This window comes from Crinia signifera, chromosome 6 (assembly GCF_055691185.1).
Source record: "Crinia signifera chromosome 6, ASM5569118v1, whole genome shotgun sequence".
In the NCBI taxonomy this organism is placed as follows: domain Eukaryota; kingdom Metazoa; phylum Chordata; class Amphibia; order Anura; family Myobatrachidae; genus Crinia; species Crinia signifera.
The window spans coordinates 147,610,971-147,629,323 of NC_139222.1; the positions used below are offsets into that span (position 1 = coordinate 147,610,971).

At 40.4% G+C, this 18,353-nt stretch overlaps 1 protein-coding gene across 1 annotated transcript in view; it reads right to left on the reverse strand.

The window, feature by feature from the left end:
• Positions 1 to 901: 901 nt before the first annotated feature.
• Positions 902 to 18,353, reverse strand: part of MEOX1 (mesenchyme homeobox 1) — a 47,217-nt gene continuing 29,765 nt past the window's right edge. Inside the window, exons 2-3 of the mRNA XM_083147576.1 lie at positions 3,697 to 3,869; positions 902 to 1,754 (exon numbers count right to left, since the gene is read on the reverse strand). Coding sequence (XP_083003702.1) covers positions 1,632 to 1,754; positions 3,697 to 3,869 — 296 coding nt within the window. The 3' untranslated portion in view covers positions 902 to 1,631. The remainder of the gene's footprint in view (positions 1,755 to 3,696; positions 3,870 to 18,353) is intronic.

Consider the following 18,353-nt stretch of genomic DNA (forward strand, 5'->3'; position numbering starts at 1 on the left):
GTCACTAAATGCTGTTTATTGGTGATTTTGCTCTCTGTGCCTCATAATCAGCAAGCAACTTATCGGGGCTAATTGAATATATATTACTAGACATTAAGGTACACAACCGATTACAGACCAAGGAAATATACTAGGCTGAGTGCTTTAAAGTACTGACTTACAGGTGGATGGTGAAACAGAGATTTGTGAAGAACTACCATAGTTTCAAGTGTAACTAAGCCAACAGCCGTTTTCTAGGTTTCAACACCATGTGTATATAGGGTTTTCAAACTTGGGAGTTATATAATGGCCATTATAAAATGTAACTATGCAGTGTATATCCTAAATGTCTAGTTATGTTCCTAGTGAACAAGATAGTCTAGGCAAAGTAAGCATACATACAGATATGTCAATATTTGTTTTATGGTATGAGATACATGGTGCAATCCCAACAGCCATCAGATAACTGGTGCTGGAACCTCGAAAGGATCAGGATGCAAATGCCAGAATCCTGACAGCCATCATCCCAATCGGCGGGTATGCAGGGAGTGGTAACGGGCAGTGGGAAATGGGAGGGTTAGTTTTAGCTCTTGGAGACGGTTATGGTTAGGCTGTTATGGTTATTGTGGGGAGGAGGTGGTTATGGTTAGATGGCCGAGTAACGGGGTTAGGGTTAAGCATTAGCTGGGATGGTTAAGGTCAGGCTGCGAGTAGTAAGGGTAGGGTCAGGCTGCTACAAAGGAGGGTTACATCCCTTACAGAGCCCCAGGATGCCAGGATCTGCCCTTTGACCACTGGCATCCTGACCTCCTGGATTTTTTTATGTATCCCGTGTTAACATAGCACATATGGAGCATATCTTATACCCACTTTACAAATAATAGGTTTTATTAATAAAAAACACATGTAATAAAAGAGAAGCTTTACAAAGAAAATTTTGCAATTTTAAACAATAAAAAAGTTTTTTCTTTAAAAAAAGATGACAGAAATGTAAATGTTTGAATGTGAATGTATGATAAAGGATGAGTTAAAAACAGCAAATGACCTTTGGCACTTCCTCTGTCTCCTATCAGACAGAAATAAATGAGATGATTTATACATATAAGAAAAAAAATAAAAAGTATAAAAAAATACAGTATGAGGCTTGGTTTGGGGCAACATCCCAGAGTCCGGAATGAGCCCATTCACGTTATTCTATATACAATTCAGTCTCTGATATTGCTGTCACATGAGATACCGGGATAAAATTATATATCAGAAAAATCTAAAACACATTTCAGCATTCTTTACCTTGGATCAAGGTAAGAATAATGGGGAGAGGGATTGTAATAAAAAAAATATTATTGCAATAGCAATTACAATATATTCTTAACCAAAGATGTCCATGGTAGCTTAATAAGTATTTTACAACTACATGTGGAGAGAATTGATTGTCAAAGCATTGAATGGTCTCATTGTTTCAAAAAACCGAGCATTCCAATGTTCTACCCATTTTTATTATGAACTCTAAAAAGTATGGTAAAGTTAAATGTAGAAAAACAAAGCTTGGTTAACCAATACGATCAAGAATAGTAAACTGGTAGACCAAACACGGAGTGTTGTCTTGACAAGGCATCAAATAAGAGAGTTCACAGAGCATGTGAAAAGACATGCTACTCAGAGCTGGGAGATGCTGTAGAGTCCAAGTCATCTGCATCTTGTTCATTTGGAGATACTGGCTGCCCGCCTTTCACACGTTTCCACTTCATTCTTCGGTTTTGAAACCAAACTTTAACCTGCGTGATTAAAGTCATTGTATCAATAAGGAATATGCTTTATCATTATAAGAATAGCATTTTGTTACAGTGTAATCAATAGCAACTTTCTTGTGAGAAGAAATTAATGTATCTTATAAATTCACTAGTTAAAAGTAACATTACTGATACACTTTTGTTCTAGGGTGCCGGCAATCCTATTTCATGAGACCTGGCATCAAGTTTGTGAGCAGAACTAATTAATTAGGGCTCTATGAATATTAGTCAGTGCCTCAGTTTGCAGCCTATCTGTTTGCTAGCAGCCAGACATCACTGACAGTAGTCCACAGAAAGGCTGTGTCTACTGTATGTATGTACAGTAGGTGACTGGTAAGCTTCATATTATTTGTTTTTACAAGGAGAAAAGAAGACTTTTTTGCTGAAGCACTCTTACAAATTAGTCTTCTTTTCTCCTTGTAAAAACAATTTATTTTCAGACTCAGGGAGCACAACCAAACACCATACAATATAGTGAAAGTATGTATCCCAACTCTCTAATTAAAGTGATGTTGGTCATAACACAAATTTTCACCCCAATACCTGGTATTTACCTAGTATTTAAATAACTACAAAAAGGTAACTGATCCAGTGTTGACCAAAAAAACCTTCTATCTCCTAAGCTTCAAATTACAAAATGTTGGGGATATAATTACTAAAATGCAGGTTGGAGCTGACGCCCAGAACAACCAGAGTCTACTTATCTTGCACCTTCTACAAGATAACAACTAGAATTCTATTGGTTGCTATGGGCAACATCTCCACTTCGAAAATACCACACTTTAGTTAATATATCACCACTACCGCCCATACACGTCCCGATACGGGCGTGCGTTCCGTGCTTAACTAGCACGGATCACATTGCATTGCATTGCCTCTGCATGCGTTGTGCATGCAATGTGATGCAATGTGATGAAAACAAAGTACAAAAAGTATGTGCAAGCACATACTTTTTGTACTGTGCGATGAGGTGCCGCGGGAGTGCGCACCTCAAAGCACACATTGGACAGCCCGCATCGCAGCGTGTATGGGCTGTTTTAGTCCTAATGAATCATTGAATCTTTCAAATGCAGGTATTGATGACTATTTAAATTAATCTAGGATACTATTATGTGTAATAATTTTAATTAGGACACTATTATGGTCCAGAAAATGTACTAGGCACTATAATAGAGCCCACATTACGCATGTATGAGGCTGTCCTGCAATGAATGCCTGCTACTTTGTTTGATCAATGGCCATTTGCAAGGTGAATGACAGGAAGTAGGCCTCTGGGCGTGGTAATCAGCTGTTTCATGTGAGTGTCAAGAAAAACATTAGGCATGCTGGGAAAAATGCTGGGAGTGACAGGAAAAATGCCAGCATGCCCAATTGTTTTCATTGCAGACACCAAGTAAGTCCCTGGCTACACTATGACTGGGGCCTAGTGGAATAGTATTTTGATGATGAGCCTCTTATGAAGAGTTTTGTAGATATTTACATGCCACCTAATAGATTTGCAGCTAAACACATCTTTTCGCACCGCGATCACATTAATTCGCAAGGTGGGATTTCAATCTAGAGGGTGGCGTCTACCTGAACGCTGGCTGCTGCAAATTCGTGGCTGCATGATCAGGTCTGAATTAGCTCCATTGAGTATGTCTAGCTTCCGTGAAAACAGAAGCATGTGGTTTTTTCATTATGTTTCTCACAGGTTCTATATTCTTAGGACCCCATACAGTTCCTGTTTTCCAGGACAACTGTTGATTTGTAAAATGTGATTGTTGGTGGTACACAGTACTCCTACCGGTTGACCTGGAAAAATTGAACTGTGTGGGGTCCTGGGAACCGAGTTTGAGAACAACTAAAATAGACAAATGATAGGCATACTGTAATGTCTGGTATTTTGCCATGTGACCTGTCTCAAACAACACCTGATTGGACATACCTGTCGTTCAGTGAGGTCAAGGTTTACAGCTATTTCATATCTCCGGAGCCGGGTAAGGTAATTATGATGAGCAAATTCAGCTTCTAGCTCTCGTAGCTGCTCCTTGGTGAAAGCCGTTCTTTCTTTCCTTGCTTTGCTGTTAGTCTCTGGTTTTGTGACAGAATCCCCAGTTTCTATGAACCCATAAAAGGTAAGCATGTTAGACACAATTGCATGTAGTCTGCTGGTCATTGATAGATACATACACTGCAAAACAAAACATTTGAATCCATTGTAATAAAAGTACCCTTTATAGTGGCTGAGGATTAGCAATCACCTCTGAAGTAATTTCTTCCTGAATCTTAGTATGTCATTGTGGAGCAAGGACAGTTATGCTGGGATGCTGTGTCTTGTCTTTATGCCACCTTCCAGCATAATGCTCTTTATCTCATGTGATTCACATTTTTTGAAAGATGGAATATGTGGCAGCAGTGACAACTTCTAGTGGCATTAAAGGTCCGGGCGGTGCTGGCCTGTTTACTAGGCTGCGAGTATATGCAGCCTAGCGAACACGTCTGAATCAGGCCCTAAAGCCAGGATTGGTCCTGAAAACAGTATGTTATGTTTGGCTCTTTAACACTTTCATTTTTTGGATTCCAAGCTCCCATAAGCAATACAATGCAAGGGGAGCCACTATGTCAGCATGGTTTTGCCCAGATGCTTCCATTTTTGCTTTAGTCACCAACATGAATCAGGCCCAATGTGCATTGTAAAAAAGGGAAACATTTATAGTTATTATTATTATTATTATTATTGTTTATTTATATGGCACCACAAGGGTTCTGCAGCGCCCAACAATACATAAATGAGTAAAAAAAAAAAAAGACTTATAGTACAAGGCAATTTAGGACAAGTACATGGTAAGTAAAGACAGTCAGAGCCGCCGACAGGGGGGTGCCAGGGGTACAACTGTCCCGGGCCCCCAGCCTCTGGAGGGGCCCGGGCAACTGCCCACAGTGGCACGGCACCCCCACACCCGCACAAATGCCCCCACACGGCACCGGCGGCCAGGCTCGCACCAAGCTTAGGATACAGAGGGGCTCGGCGCTCTGCAGGCTGCACTGTGCAATGAGTGCTCCGAGCCCTGAGTCCCGGGACAAGATGCTGCTGCACCGCCGACACCACCGCTGGTAAGTAATTGGGGGGGAGGTGGGGTTCCGGCACGCGAGGGGGGGGGGGGCGGCGCACGTGAGGGGGGGGTGCCGCTGGGGGCCCAGGCTGAAGGTCAGTCCCGGGCTCCAACATTACTAGTGGCGGCCCTGAAGACAGTTGTGTCAGGGGACAAGACACTGAAGCAATTATTAGTGTGGCAGAGATATTGTTACAATTTGCAGCCACAGCTTGATTCTGTCTTGCTGTTATATGTTTGTACCAGCATGCCAGGTTTTCTTATGTATCCCTTGTTTTAGAAAACCTGGATATTGGGGTCCTTTGACCCCTCATCAAGAGGGGGGGGGGTACTGTTACAGGGCACTTCTGGTGGATCTGTTTAATTGCAGCCCGTGTCTTGTATGTGTTCTGTGTGTAGTCTCGCCTGTCACATAATCAGGCCATTAGCACTCTGCCTTTGTGTTAGGCTGTCCACCTGCAGTGACTCTCCTAAATAAGGGGGCTTGTCCTTTCTAGTTTTTGATTGGGTTCTGTTTCCTTTATAACCCAGCCTGCCATAGTCTCCATGCTGGTTATACACAGTCAGTGTTACCTACTTTTACAGTCTCCTCTCCGGGAAAAAGCCAAGGGATGTCGGGGCCTAATATCGGCATCATCAAGCTGAGTCACCAGCCCTGCAAATACCATGATTTGCGGGTCTCTGAGGATAGGGAGGGCTAAAATTATGTCATTTTAGCCTAGCCCCTCCCCAAAAAGCTGTTATGAGGCCAGAGGCTTAGGGTGCCCTATCCCAAAGTTATAAAGTTGCATACCAATTTCTCAGATTAGTCTGCTAAGCAATTGGGTGCGATTTATTACCCAGTCTGAATTGTTTGACATTACTTTTTCACTGAGAGGTGTGTAGTGGATGTAATAATAGTAACGTTGTACTATAATGTGCCACAATAAGAACTAGAGGGCACTGTAATATGTCATAATATGATATGGTCAATATTATGTGGAGGGCACTACAATGTTTCATAAAATTACATGGGGCACTGTAATGAGGCACAATATGAAGTGGAGGCACTATAGTTTGGCACCGTATGACCAAGGGGAACTGTAACATGGCAGAATATGAACTGGGGACACCATCATAGGCAAACATGACCACATTGACTGTATGTGTGGATCTGTATGTATCTGTATGTGTGGATCTGAGCCCTTAAACATCACAATGGACCAGAGAGTAGCTGCCAGGAGATAGAGACAGAAGCCTTACCATGAAGTGGGAGACTGTGAGCTTAGAATGCAGCACTGGTTCTACTGTGTATTTATTTGTTATTTATTTATTTATTATATGTTTAACCTTTTCTGATCACTTATATTATTTAAATGTTTAAAACAGCCTATACTATAGACCATCTGTACTGTTAAATATTAATACTGCATTCTATAGAGTATTCAGTGTATAAAAATACTTATTTTAAGGGCTGTTACTGTTCCCCCAGACTCCCATACTTACTCCAATGTTCTGCAGAATGGGAGATTTTGGATTACATTTGGCAACCTCCCTCTAAAAATCCTGCGTTTGCCAATAATCGTATGTCATAATGTGAATTGACAATAATGTGTGGCAGCCCTACACATTATGCACCAAGCTTCAAAAAGTGGCTGGCAGATGTATGAAGCAGTAATAATGTAGGAGAAGGGAGCCAGTGTTGAAGTTGCCTATGGCAACCAATCAGCAGCTCTGTATAATTTTATAGTATGCAAATTATAGATGTTACTTCAGTGGTGATTGGTTACCATGGGCAAAGTCTCCACTGGCTACCGTCTCCTCTTTTATCACTGCTTCATACATCTGCCCCTCAGTTTGAAAAATGACCATTAGGAGCTGATTGGCTAGTAATTTATCTCTATCCACTTTATCACTTTCTGAAGCTTAGTACATCTGGCCCCTAGTAGGCTTAATCTGCATATTTGCTGCATGTGTTATTTGGTTGTGAAACAGAAACCTTTTAGTAAATCCTTTTCAAACTATTGCTTTGAAACAAACCCAATACAACTATCTTCAGAAATGTCAGAAATGTAATATTTTCATTCTGCCGCCAATTATGGTTTAGTCCAAATACAACCATACTGAGTGATGGGAACAGAGCTGTAAAACAATAGAGTTACTCACAAGACTATTATGATGCTTTAACTCTTCTCTTCTGCCTTTATTATTATTAATGATACATGATTTTCCTTCTCTAACTATAGCGTTTCTCTGCTCGATAAGTAATTAATTTGTTTCCTTTAGAAAGAAGTCTGCTTTTCTTTTCTGTTCTATAGTGCTGTTCTGTTATGTCATCTACCAGCAATTTCATCCTATTATACAAGAAAGTACATGGGGTTGAGGGACATGTGTCTGCTAGAGTAAAAAAAAAATGGCACTTGCTAATGGTAGGAATTGTGGGAGGCCCGTAACAACCAAAAGTTATGCCACTGTACTACTTCTGATGTTCTAAGATCTAGCTCATCCCCCTAAATTAACTATCAGATAAAAAAACAGATATGGGTGCACATCAAGTAATTTACTAAAAAAGTTAAGTACAACACAAATGTCACCTACTGTATAATATTTCCAATGCTCCTTCACTCTCAACCTTTGATTTCTGCCAAAAGGTTTAAATATTTTCATAAATAGAGGAGGTAGTCCTATAGTGTATGTAGAAGCATTGGGTACAGTATATATTTTTTCCCTAAAAGTGCTGGGACACTGAGCATAGGTCCACACCCCGACTCCACCGAATCCCCACCCCCAGGCCGTGGTTGGCCCAAGGGCCAGTCAATGAAAGAGAAAATATTAATAATGATAATAACATGAGCCGGCACATTGAAATCATACTTAGAGTACCTACCCTACTGGAATGGCCCTCGGCGTCCCACTTATAGAACACACAAACAGATCCACATCATTGTAGCCCAGCTTCCACTATACAGTGCCAGTTTTTGCAGCACTGTATGGCTGGCTCAACCATTAGGCAGCTTTAGGCAGCTGCCTAGAGCGCCGAGAATTGGTGGGTGCCTATCAGAAAATGAAGGATTCTGACGAAGATATCCTTGTTGTACTTAATGCAGATGGAGGCTGTCAATGCCACCTCCACACTTTCACTTGAGGGGCTGAAAAGTGGGTATTTTTGGCAGTGTGGGGTTGGGGGGCAATAGGTTATTGCAATTCCTAGGGTGCCAAGAAACCTTACACTGGCCCTGGGTGGTGGCACTAGAAAGTTTTGTCTAGTGTGCCCAAAAAACCTTGCACCAGCACTGCCTAAGGGGTGTCACTAAGGGTGACACCCAGAACAAATTCAGCCTGGAATAAAATATTTTGACGGCTCATATGATGTATTGTGTGTGCTTTTGTGCACATTGTGAGGTGTTTTGGTACACTACCCTACGATGCACGGGTCTGCGGTTCGTGAGAAGGATTTTATGATTTTATGTGCTGCACACATGGGGCCAGATGTACTAAGCTTCAAAAGTGATAAAATGGAGATTGATGAACAGCCAGCCAATCAGTTCCTACCTGCCATGTCAGACTGCTTTTGATAATCATATCACTCTCCATTTTATCACTTTTAAAGCTTGGCCCATGATCTGAAGATGCTACTAACGACCAGTATGCTGCAAGTGGATTGGGTATGGAATCCCGGTGGTCGGAATCCCGGCAGTAAAAATCCAGACGCCTGAATCACGACCGTCGAAATCCCAACAAGGGGGGGGGGGGTGGCGTGGATCAACCCACCTGCCTTGAGGGCTCGCTGCGCTCGCCATAGGGAGAATAAATGAGTGTGCAGAGCATAGCGAGGCACCGGGCCCACTGCATGGCGAGTACAGCGGGCTAATTTATTCTCCCTCTATGGGTGTCGTGGACACCCACGGAGGGAGAAAGTTTCAGGATTCCGGCGTCGGGATTTTGACCGCCGGGAAATTGACCGCATCCCCTGCGAGTTACAGAACTTACAATAGATCTTATGTGAAATTAAGGAAATTGTGACACGATCTGGATCAGAAGCTAGTCGTTTTGATATATGGTCAGCATTAGATTTGGGAGCATAGCACACTCTAGCATAAATACCACCTCTTTACCAGCTTTGCTGCCCACTAAAAAGTTGTGCGGTCTTGATGGTAAACATGCAAATCCTCTGTGCCTCCATCTCTGCACCCCTGCTTATAACTTGACATCTATCAGAAAGAAACCTAAAATACAATGTGGCCTACAAATGAGTTGATCCAACATGTTTGCATTGAAGAACTAGCAAAATCATAAACATATATTTATTTATAAAGCATAAACCGAGAAAAGTAACATCTCTAAGACAATGCTTTCAAGGATAAATGAAGCTGTGTTGCTGCCTTAATAATCCATAGGCATAGAAGAGTAAGTAAAGTTTGTCCAAGTTGTAGAAGCATGCTCAGATGTTATTACAAAAAAGGAAAAGAAATAAATGCAGGTCCGTCTGCTTCATTACTTTGATGAATGAAACATATATAGCAACTCCACATAAAAATATGACATTGAGGATTAGCAGATGTTAAAACCGTACTCAGACAGCCAGCCAGACATTTGCCGTATGATATCATTTCTGCAGTACTATCCTTGGAACTCCTTGACATACTGCAGCCATCCTAATGGAATATTTTGTCTCATCTGTATTTTTTTTCTCGAAGACATTGTTTTAAGTGCGAGACAGTTTCCACTGTGCTTTCCTCAGGCTTCATTTGAAAAGACTCACACATTGGATCACAAACCAGGCAGCATCTGGATTCTGCACAGCAAAGCTTAGCAGAGATCACACCTCAAGTGCCTTCTTACTGCTCGTAAACCCTGTGATAGTTATACACTACTAACAAAATTGCACCTTCTGTAGAGGTGGAAACAAAAATATTACTTTGAAGTGTGCAAAAAAAAAACAAGATCAAAAAAATGTTGCTGCAACGCCAAAGTACAGTTCAGTGGACATTATAAGCCCCAATAAAAGAGCTGTGTTCTTTGTTTCTGCCATTTTGTGCTGTAACAAAAATACATTAGGTCAGTGCTTCTCTGACAAGATGGATGCATCTTGAAAATGTATAAAAATGCAGATACTTCTCAGCAACGCTAAATAATTTTTCAAAAATTGTTTCCTACTGAAGATAACTGCCACCGTACTATATGGGGTTATTATTATATTAGCCACAGGGTAAACTGGCAAAAATCCTCATGGTACAGGGAAAGGCTATATAATTAACTAATAAAATAGCCTTTTATCTTGCATTGAAAAATTGGGACACGTGTGATAACCCACTGATTCCGTGTAAACTGCAGAATCAATGGTTTTTTTTTTTCCAAGCATGACAAGATTTTGAGGTTTATTCCATTTGCAGGAACTCCCCTATGGGGTAGATAATGATAACTGAATACCTACAGTGCCCACAATTATCACTAATTGAATACCTATGTGTATAGAAATTTTGAATTCCGTCTTTTTTATGGTTTAGTGTTTTATTGCATTTTAGCACGGCAAACATAATAAATGACAGAGTAGTATTATTTGAATTAAAAAATAAATAAGCCTTAATAATGAATATGACATAAATGCAGCTTAAATTTATATTAAGCTTTTCTCTTTAATCATTACATTTTGTGCCAAAGTGTTGTGAAAATGTGTTTAGGAGTTACTGCTTAATGTATAACTATACAGCGTGCAGCTATCTTGGCATTTAGTCTTTGTGTACTACCATTGCCCATACACTGAACTGAGCTGGATGTTTAAAAGATTCTGCTTATAAGAATTTCATGCTGAATTCCGTGCACTTGGCATCTACTGTTCACAGCAACTTGGCAAAATGCATTTCCCCCTATCCTCTTCCTTTGCAAAACAAAATTGCTTAGTTTAGAGAGAACAATGAGTGGTATACTTGATACTATGGTATTGGCACACACTGCACAAAAAAAGGAAAGAGATTTGGCTTCTATTTGGCACCTGTATTAAGTTAGTACCTTGGCTCACAATGATTATGGATTTCTAGCAGAGCATTTTAATGTTAACCACATGTTTGTGTGACTCAAGATGTTGCATATATCATTAACAGTGTGTGAGATGCCAGCACAGTACATGGCATGCTAGCACCTTGACAGGAGAATACCAGATGGTATGCCCTTAAAGTGTCAAATTCCAGTAGGTACTGTAACAATAGCAAGCTATTCTCCAACAGCGTAGACAGGGAATATCAAAGATAAACAAAATTGATTAATGTGAAGACAGTTAAACGGGACCAGCCCGGACCACAAGTTGGTTATATCTAAAAACTCCTAAATCTTAACCCTGAAACATAAACTTCCTATCGGCAGATGTGGATTGCATGACATCATTACACAATAACCTTATCACTAATATGAACTAAATGAACTTAACTAGAAATAACCACACGGATCAGTGAAATGCCATTTAAAATTGGTCAACCGTTATATATTATAAGACTTAAGCTAAGTACGGTGTCAATAAGAAAGAATGGCCAGATGACATTCTGACTTAAAACCACTACATATATCCACGACATAACCTTCTTTTATTCATTGCTGCATCCACAACTCAACAAACAGCCAAGCCTTGCGACCCCCGGTAAGGAGGGCCAGCATATAAAATTATTGGGCAAAGAGCGCACCCTAACACAGCAGCGCAATAGACATTGTAATTCTTCAAGTTCCTAACTTTTAATATTTTACAGATTTAAAGATGCATCATTGGAAAAAATGGGCATGGATCATTAGGTCGACCACTATTGGTTGACAGGAAATACATTGACACATGAAAAAGGTTGACAGTCTTTAGGTGGTCATTGATCAAAGGTCCACTCACGCAAAAGATCGACATGGAAATGGTTGACACAGGAAAGGGTTGGCGTGAATTTTTTATTTTTTTGATGTCTGTCAAAATCTGCTGACATGGACACTGTATAAGTGTACTCTATGCACTCACTTTCATGCTTCGGGTACACTATTGAAGTCTATCTCCATACCCACTTGGATTGTGAAAAATCACAAAAACTCATGTTGACCTTTTCCTGTGCCAACAATTTTCATGTCAACATTTTGCTTTAGTCTGCCCTTTTTTCAGTGTTGACTTAAGGCCTTTTTACCTTTTTTATGTGTCGACAATTGAATGTTGACCAATAGTGGTTGACCTACCAACTGTTTATTTAATTGATTATATAATTAGTGGAGCATTACATCACTCTAAAAGCAGTATCCACAAACAGTAATACTGTTATTTGAGTAGTAGTGCAACACACTGGTGCATGTCTTCCACATGTGTGACCTGAGACCCGAGACCACTCACTGCGGAGGTGATGGAGGATCCACTCCAATTCCTCTTAGCAACTCCCCTATACATATGCAGAGCTGGGAGTCAGCACCATTGGAGGATGGTGTTGATTCTTACAAGCAAACTGAATATTAGGCAGCCATACAAGGCCCCTTATAATAAATTTGGGTCTTAACTTTAAACATGCAGACACTAGTATTTCTGCATGTGTAACAGGCTGTTAAGTGATAATGAATAGGCTCCTTATTTCCCCAAAAAGCTACATTATAACCAAAGTACACTAAAATACCATGGCATGCATTGTGGTACACCAAAGTCTAAACAATATAGCAGCATGCATGGTGTGCTTAGCCAAACTTGTGCAGCATACTTACCAACTTTGCTGCCTCCAACTGTGGAGCGTGGTAGGCATAAGGTGACTTGGCCAATGGAGAGGTCAGTAGCCTGAGGGCGGCATCACAATCAAGCCGTTGATCAAGCTCTTGGCTGAAAATGCACTGACCCAAATCCCCCCCCACACACACACACACATTCACACCTACATCACTAGCATGGGGAGCACTGTGGCATATGTAATCATGGGTTCCTGTGTAGAGTAATGTGAACTGGAGGTATGTGTTTATTTAACACATTTGTGGTTCTGGGAAAATGTATTCAATATTTTTTATAACATTGTCAGCATATCATATTTTTATTGGTAGGACCCCCATATGTTAGATGCCCCAGGGACCGCACAAACCTTGAACCCTCCCCGAACATTAAGTAAATGTTCGATCACGGTACCGCAGAGAGCTACACCAATTTTTAAGCTAAATTTTCTGTTGGTAAAATCACCAGGAGCTGCAGACTTTGTGCTTCATGCCTCAATGATGTCAAATTCTCCTAGTTAAATGTTAGTCTACATTCTTGGAATTTCTTCCTCTATCACTGGGAGACAACAGGTTCACTTTATTTTTCAGAAGAGTTACCAGGAACAGATTTTCTTAGACCGCACATTTCCCGATACATATAAGTATTGGTGGTTTTTATTTTTGACAATTACATCACAGGCTGCCTTTGAAGTTGTGGACCGGTGAGAAAGACACTTCAGAATGTAGTGGAATTTCCTGCATATAGCTGAAGTTTGGATTGTCTTTCCTCAGCTATTTTCCTACGTGTAGTTACGTAACAAATGCAGGAAATCTTAAATCATTTCCCTGAATAATAATATGAACGATGTGACCTTGTTTATTATGAACAAGAAAGAACAGATGCTTCTACGAACAATTTACCAGCACAATGTGCCATATGCTTTAGGGAAAGAGAATATATAATATAGAAAAAGAGTTAGACAAGATCCTCTTGGGCCTGTTTGGAAAAGCTTAATCCATATTTAATCATAGTTCTTGTTTTATAATGAGGCTGAATATATCACACTGTTATATTGGCCTCAGTTGCCGTAACATGTAGACTGACTGTGCCATTTCTGTATCAGAGGTTCTATACAACCGTTGTTTGGTTATAGCAGGGGTGCTATAGTGGATTGCAGGCATTAATGAATCTGGAATATCCCCATCAGGGTTAATAGGTATAATTAAACATGGTATAATGTCCCTCTCAAGCAATAAACAGTTTGTAAGCAATAAGGGAGGGATCATAAGTACAGAAAAGCCAGTCTCTTCAAGGTTTGTACTTCACTAAACAATGTAATATGCTGGTTACATTTCAGTATTTTCTTTGGCATTTACACTGTTTCATTTCAGTGTTGGTTTATTTATAATGCTTTCAAAACAGTTTACAAATAGGACTAATCAGGGCTTTAACAAGGCAGGAAAGACCCCAAGCATGAATGCAGTTTGGAGACCTTTCTTAAGAGGCCTACACACGGGGAGATGTTACTGAGCGATCTGAGCAATGTAGATCGCTCAGGATCACTCAGCAAGATCGCTTCACACAGCACTGCACAGCGTGTGTCAGTGATGTGTGCTGAGCGATCTGTCAGGGCCAGTGTTCTCTGGTGAGAACACTGGCCCTGGTCGGCAATTAACCAGATTTATCCAGGATACTGGATCTCAATCGCAGGTGAGATCTAGTGAGATCGCTTAAAAAATGACATGAAATCATCCCATGTGTAAGGCCCTTTAAAGTCTAATAAACACAAATCAAATGACAGTATGCATGCTCCTTTTACTGGGAGTGCCGAGCATCATCATAACCTTTGGGCAAATGGTCTAAAACAGCTAGACTCAACTTGAACCAAAGTTCTAGTGGATTCCACTGACTCTATACATACCCCAAAAAAATAAGTGACATACAATATGGTCAGTTTGTTCTATATAAACTAATGATTAGTATACAAGACTGCCACAGTCCTCCCAACTTTCCAGAGGTTAAGCTCGGGACAAACGCCATAGAAGCATGCCAGAAATGAAGGGGAATGGCTTAGGGAATGGGCAATTGCAGAGCCTGAGATCTACTCCATGTTGGGAGCTTGCCTTGTTTAGTGATTACTGTGCATTCGGTCTATGGGGTAATTCAGACCTGATCGTACAGACAGGAATTCACAGGACAGACAATTATGGCGTAGTAAACAAGGCGGTCCTGCGATAAAAGCCTGCTTATTTCAGACCTGATCGTACAGACAGGAATTCACAGGACAGACAATTATGGCGTAGTAAACAAGGCGGTCCTGCGATAAAAGCCTGCTTATTTTTTTATCGCTGACCATTTGCAAGTTCTTTGACAAAAAGTAGGGGTCTGGGGTGGCAACCGGCCATTTCAGCCACATATCTAATTGTCAAATCTTCACATGGTCTGCATTGTTTAAAATGCATTACATAGCTAAGTAGTGATATCACATTTTACTACCTACTGAAGGGAAATGTGCGGTAAATACTTTAGGTAGCTAATGCAACTCCCTCCTCATGCTGATAGCAGGAGCAGATGCTTCAGGAATTTGCCAGGAGGTGTGGCTTTACTGTGAGCACAAAGATGCTCAAGAGACTGGCACTGCCCAAACAAGGCTCCAAGGCCAAGGATTGGTACTAGGTCCCGGCAGAGGCCACTGCACTATGCCCACTATGGAACAGGCTTTTAGCTAGCCTTGCAGGGAGCCCAGAAGGGTCCCCATCCCCATAACAGCTCTTTGATCTGGTTTCAAGATAATCTCATACCAGCTGTCTCCCTTTTATAGTGTATAGAAGCTGATGGGCTGGTTGAGGATGTTATTCATTGTTTATTTTTTAAACACCACTATGCAGGTGTTGAATGAGAATGCATAGCTAAACCTGTAAAATTTTAGCTACTGCCAGAGAGGGAAAACTTTTTTTTTATTTTTTAAACCAAGGGCCTCATACAATACTTATTTATTTTTCCTTTATTCTACAGATCGGACTAAAAGTAATTTCTTATAATATCTCAACAGTAAATCTCCACTGAGTCTGTGCTCCATAGTGTTCAGTTGTTGTTTTTTATCACATCTATGTATAAAAAAAGGCTAACTACCCCTCTTGTCTGAGGTGAAGTACTGCCAGTGGCCACTAGAGGCCACTCAAGAGACCAAATTACTCCTTAAAAAAAGTGAAAGCAAAATGATCTTTTTCAAACTTTCTGGATATGGAGAGAAGACAGAGATTGGATGTAGGAACAGATAGGGACTAAAGGGACCCGGTGTGTTTTGCCCAGGAGATGCAATGCATGGTCCCGCGCACATCACATCACACAGTACAAAACGTGTGCAGCCCGTACTTTTTAAACTACTGTAGATCGCATCTAGTACAAAAAGCACGCTGCTATAGCACATCACATGATTTTTGTATTAGATGTGATGCGATCTAGTACAAAAAGTATGGAGCACATTGCTCCGTGTATGGGCACCATTAGTTGTCATTTTGATGGGCTTTTAACTAGTAGAATATACAGGCTACCCCAGAATTAGGCAAAGTAATATGCCATTGTAACCCTGTCTCTCAGCATGTTGAACCACTGCTCCCAGCTCTCTCTCACCTACAGTACTGTATATTTTATAAATAGTACCCTATAATTTTATAAGAAATACATAAAAAAATAACAATGAGATTAATATTGAATATTATTGACTGTGACAAATTTTAATTAACTGTCTGTTTTAAAGAAACCAATCAATGCATGCCTATGCCTGAAACAGCTCTTTCTAAAATCGACAAATTATTCCAAATTATTTTGTGGCCTTGGCTCTTTGCAGATCCAGAGCAGGGCTGATGGAAAGAGATAAATGAAGCGTTACTTGCAATATGGCTCTTTGCTGCCAAAACTACTATGTAAAAAAATAAAAGCATGTGTAAATGGAAGATGTTTTCTAAGTAAGAGAGTTCCAGTTATTTATGTTTTGTTGACGTTTTAAAAGATGAAATTGGCACTGAATCATTTGGAACCAAGGCCATGAAATGTGGACAATTCATCCTCAATAAATTACATTCAATTTGTTTGCCTAACTCTTGTAGCGTGGAGTGCGGGTAGCTAAAATGATGATACAGATGTGTTTTTTTTTTACTGCAGGATGATAGTCTAGTAGTGTGTTAATATACAGTGTATAACTGTAGTTCAAAAATCATAAAAACTGCAAATACAGAGTCAATAAATATTTATAAATAATAAAAATATCATTACACCAATTTAAACAACACAACCAGGCAGCCAGGATGGAATTAAGGCTTTAGGGGGCATGGGGAAACTAAATTCTGTGGGGGGCCCTCCAAAAAAATTGAGACTGGTCCACTGGTCCACGATAGGACATTAATATCCAAACTATGGTGTCCCTATGTATGCCTCCCAGTTTCCCATCAATATGCCCCACAGTGCCCCCTGTATGCTCACAGTGATTTGGAGAATCGGGAGATGCTCTGAGCTGTATGCACTGTGCATACTGAAACAGGAAACACAGAACTGTGCAAGCCCCATCCCAGAACAGATGCTGCTGGTTTTTGGCAATTGCAGAGACATACAGACCTGGGGAACACCCCCCCCACACACACACACACACACACACCACCCCACACACATCCTACTTTGTTAACTTGGTTCTACAGACAGCTTATATTCAAACACCTGAACAGCTACTCTGTGTTTTTTCCAGAAATTCAATAGCATTTTTTGTGCAAATGGCGCACAAGCACATGCAAGCAAATGCAATGAAAACTGTAATTTGCAGGCTAACACATTGTTGTGGGTATGTGCATAGTATATCATGCATTCGGACAATTTTTATATACTATTTGAGGCACCAAAGAAGAAAGGCACATGGTTACATTACACAGGATGCATGGCTTTATCATATGGGGTTGTGAACCATGTTTTGGAAGCATTGTGCCAGCCTCAGCTTCCTACCACTGCCCTAAAAACACCCGTTCAATGCAGCTTGCACTGGCTACTTTTCTGTATGTTATTTATTGGATAGGACACATCACTGGTCCCTAAATCAGGATGAAAGTCCATTTACATGGTATGTGTGTAAGTCCCCTCAAATCAGAGAATTAGGATGTGTGGTATTAAATTGTCATATACTGTATGTGTTATAAGTATTTATTTATACATTACAACTGTCCTGATTATTTATACATTACAACTGTCCAGAAACCAGTAAACAATACCAAATCTCAGCTAAGGATTTCAATAGAATAGCAAGATTAGATGAAAGGCAACTAAAAGTAAGAGCAACTCTTCTATGTTGGATAAAGTATAATAGACAAACAAGTAAAACATTTTTCAGATTAATAAATAGCCATTGCATTATAGTCTTTATTAATGGGTGCACCCTCCTTTGTAGTCAGCTGGTCAGATGATCATATTATCATGTGATCATCTAAGGCACAGTAGAGTTTGGCATGGGATTGTATGTGATCCGATCACATACTGTACAGCAGTGTTTCTCAAACTTGGTCCTCAAGGTCCCACACAGGTCATGTTTTCCGGGTCACCCAGCATGAGCACTTTGTATCACCAACTGTCACATTTATAATCCTACAGGTGGTCTGGAAAACATGAACTGTTTGTTTTCTCTAAGTCACCTGTGGATCTTTAATAAGTGCCTTTTTGTAATACACGTGAACCCAGCTGGATGATCTGGAAAATGTGAACTGCTAGGATTTAGAAGTGAGCTAGACTATATTTACAAATTTCTGCAGTTTCTCGGTTAATCATAGTAAACAATAACAATGTTAA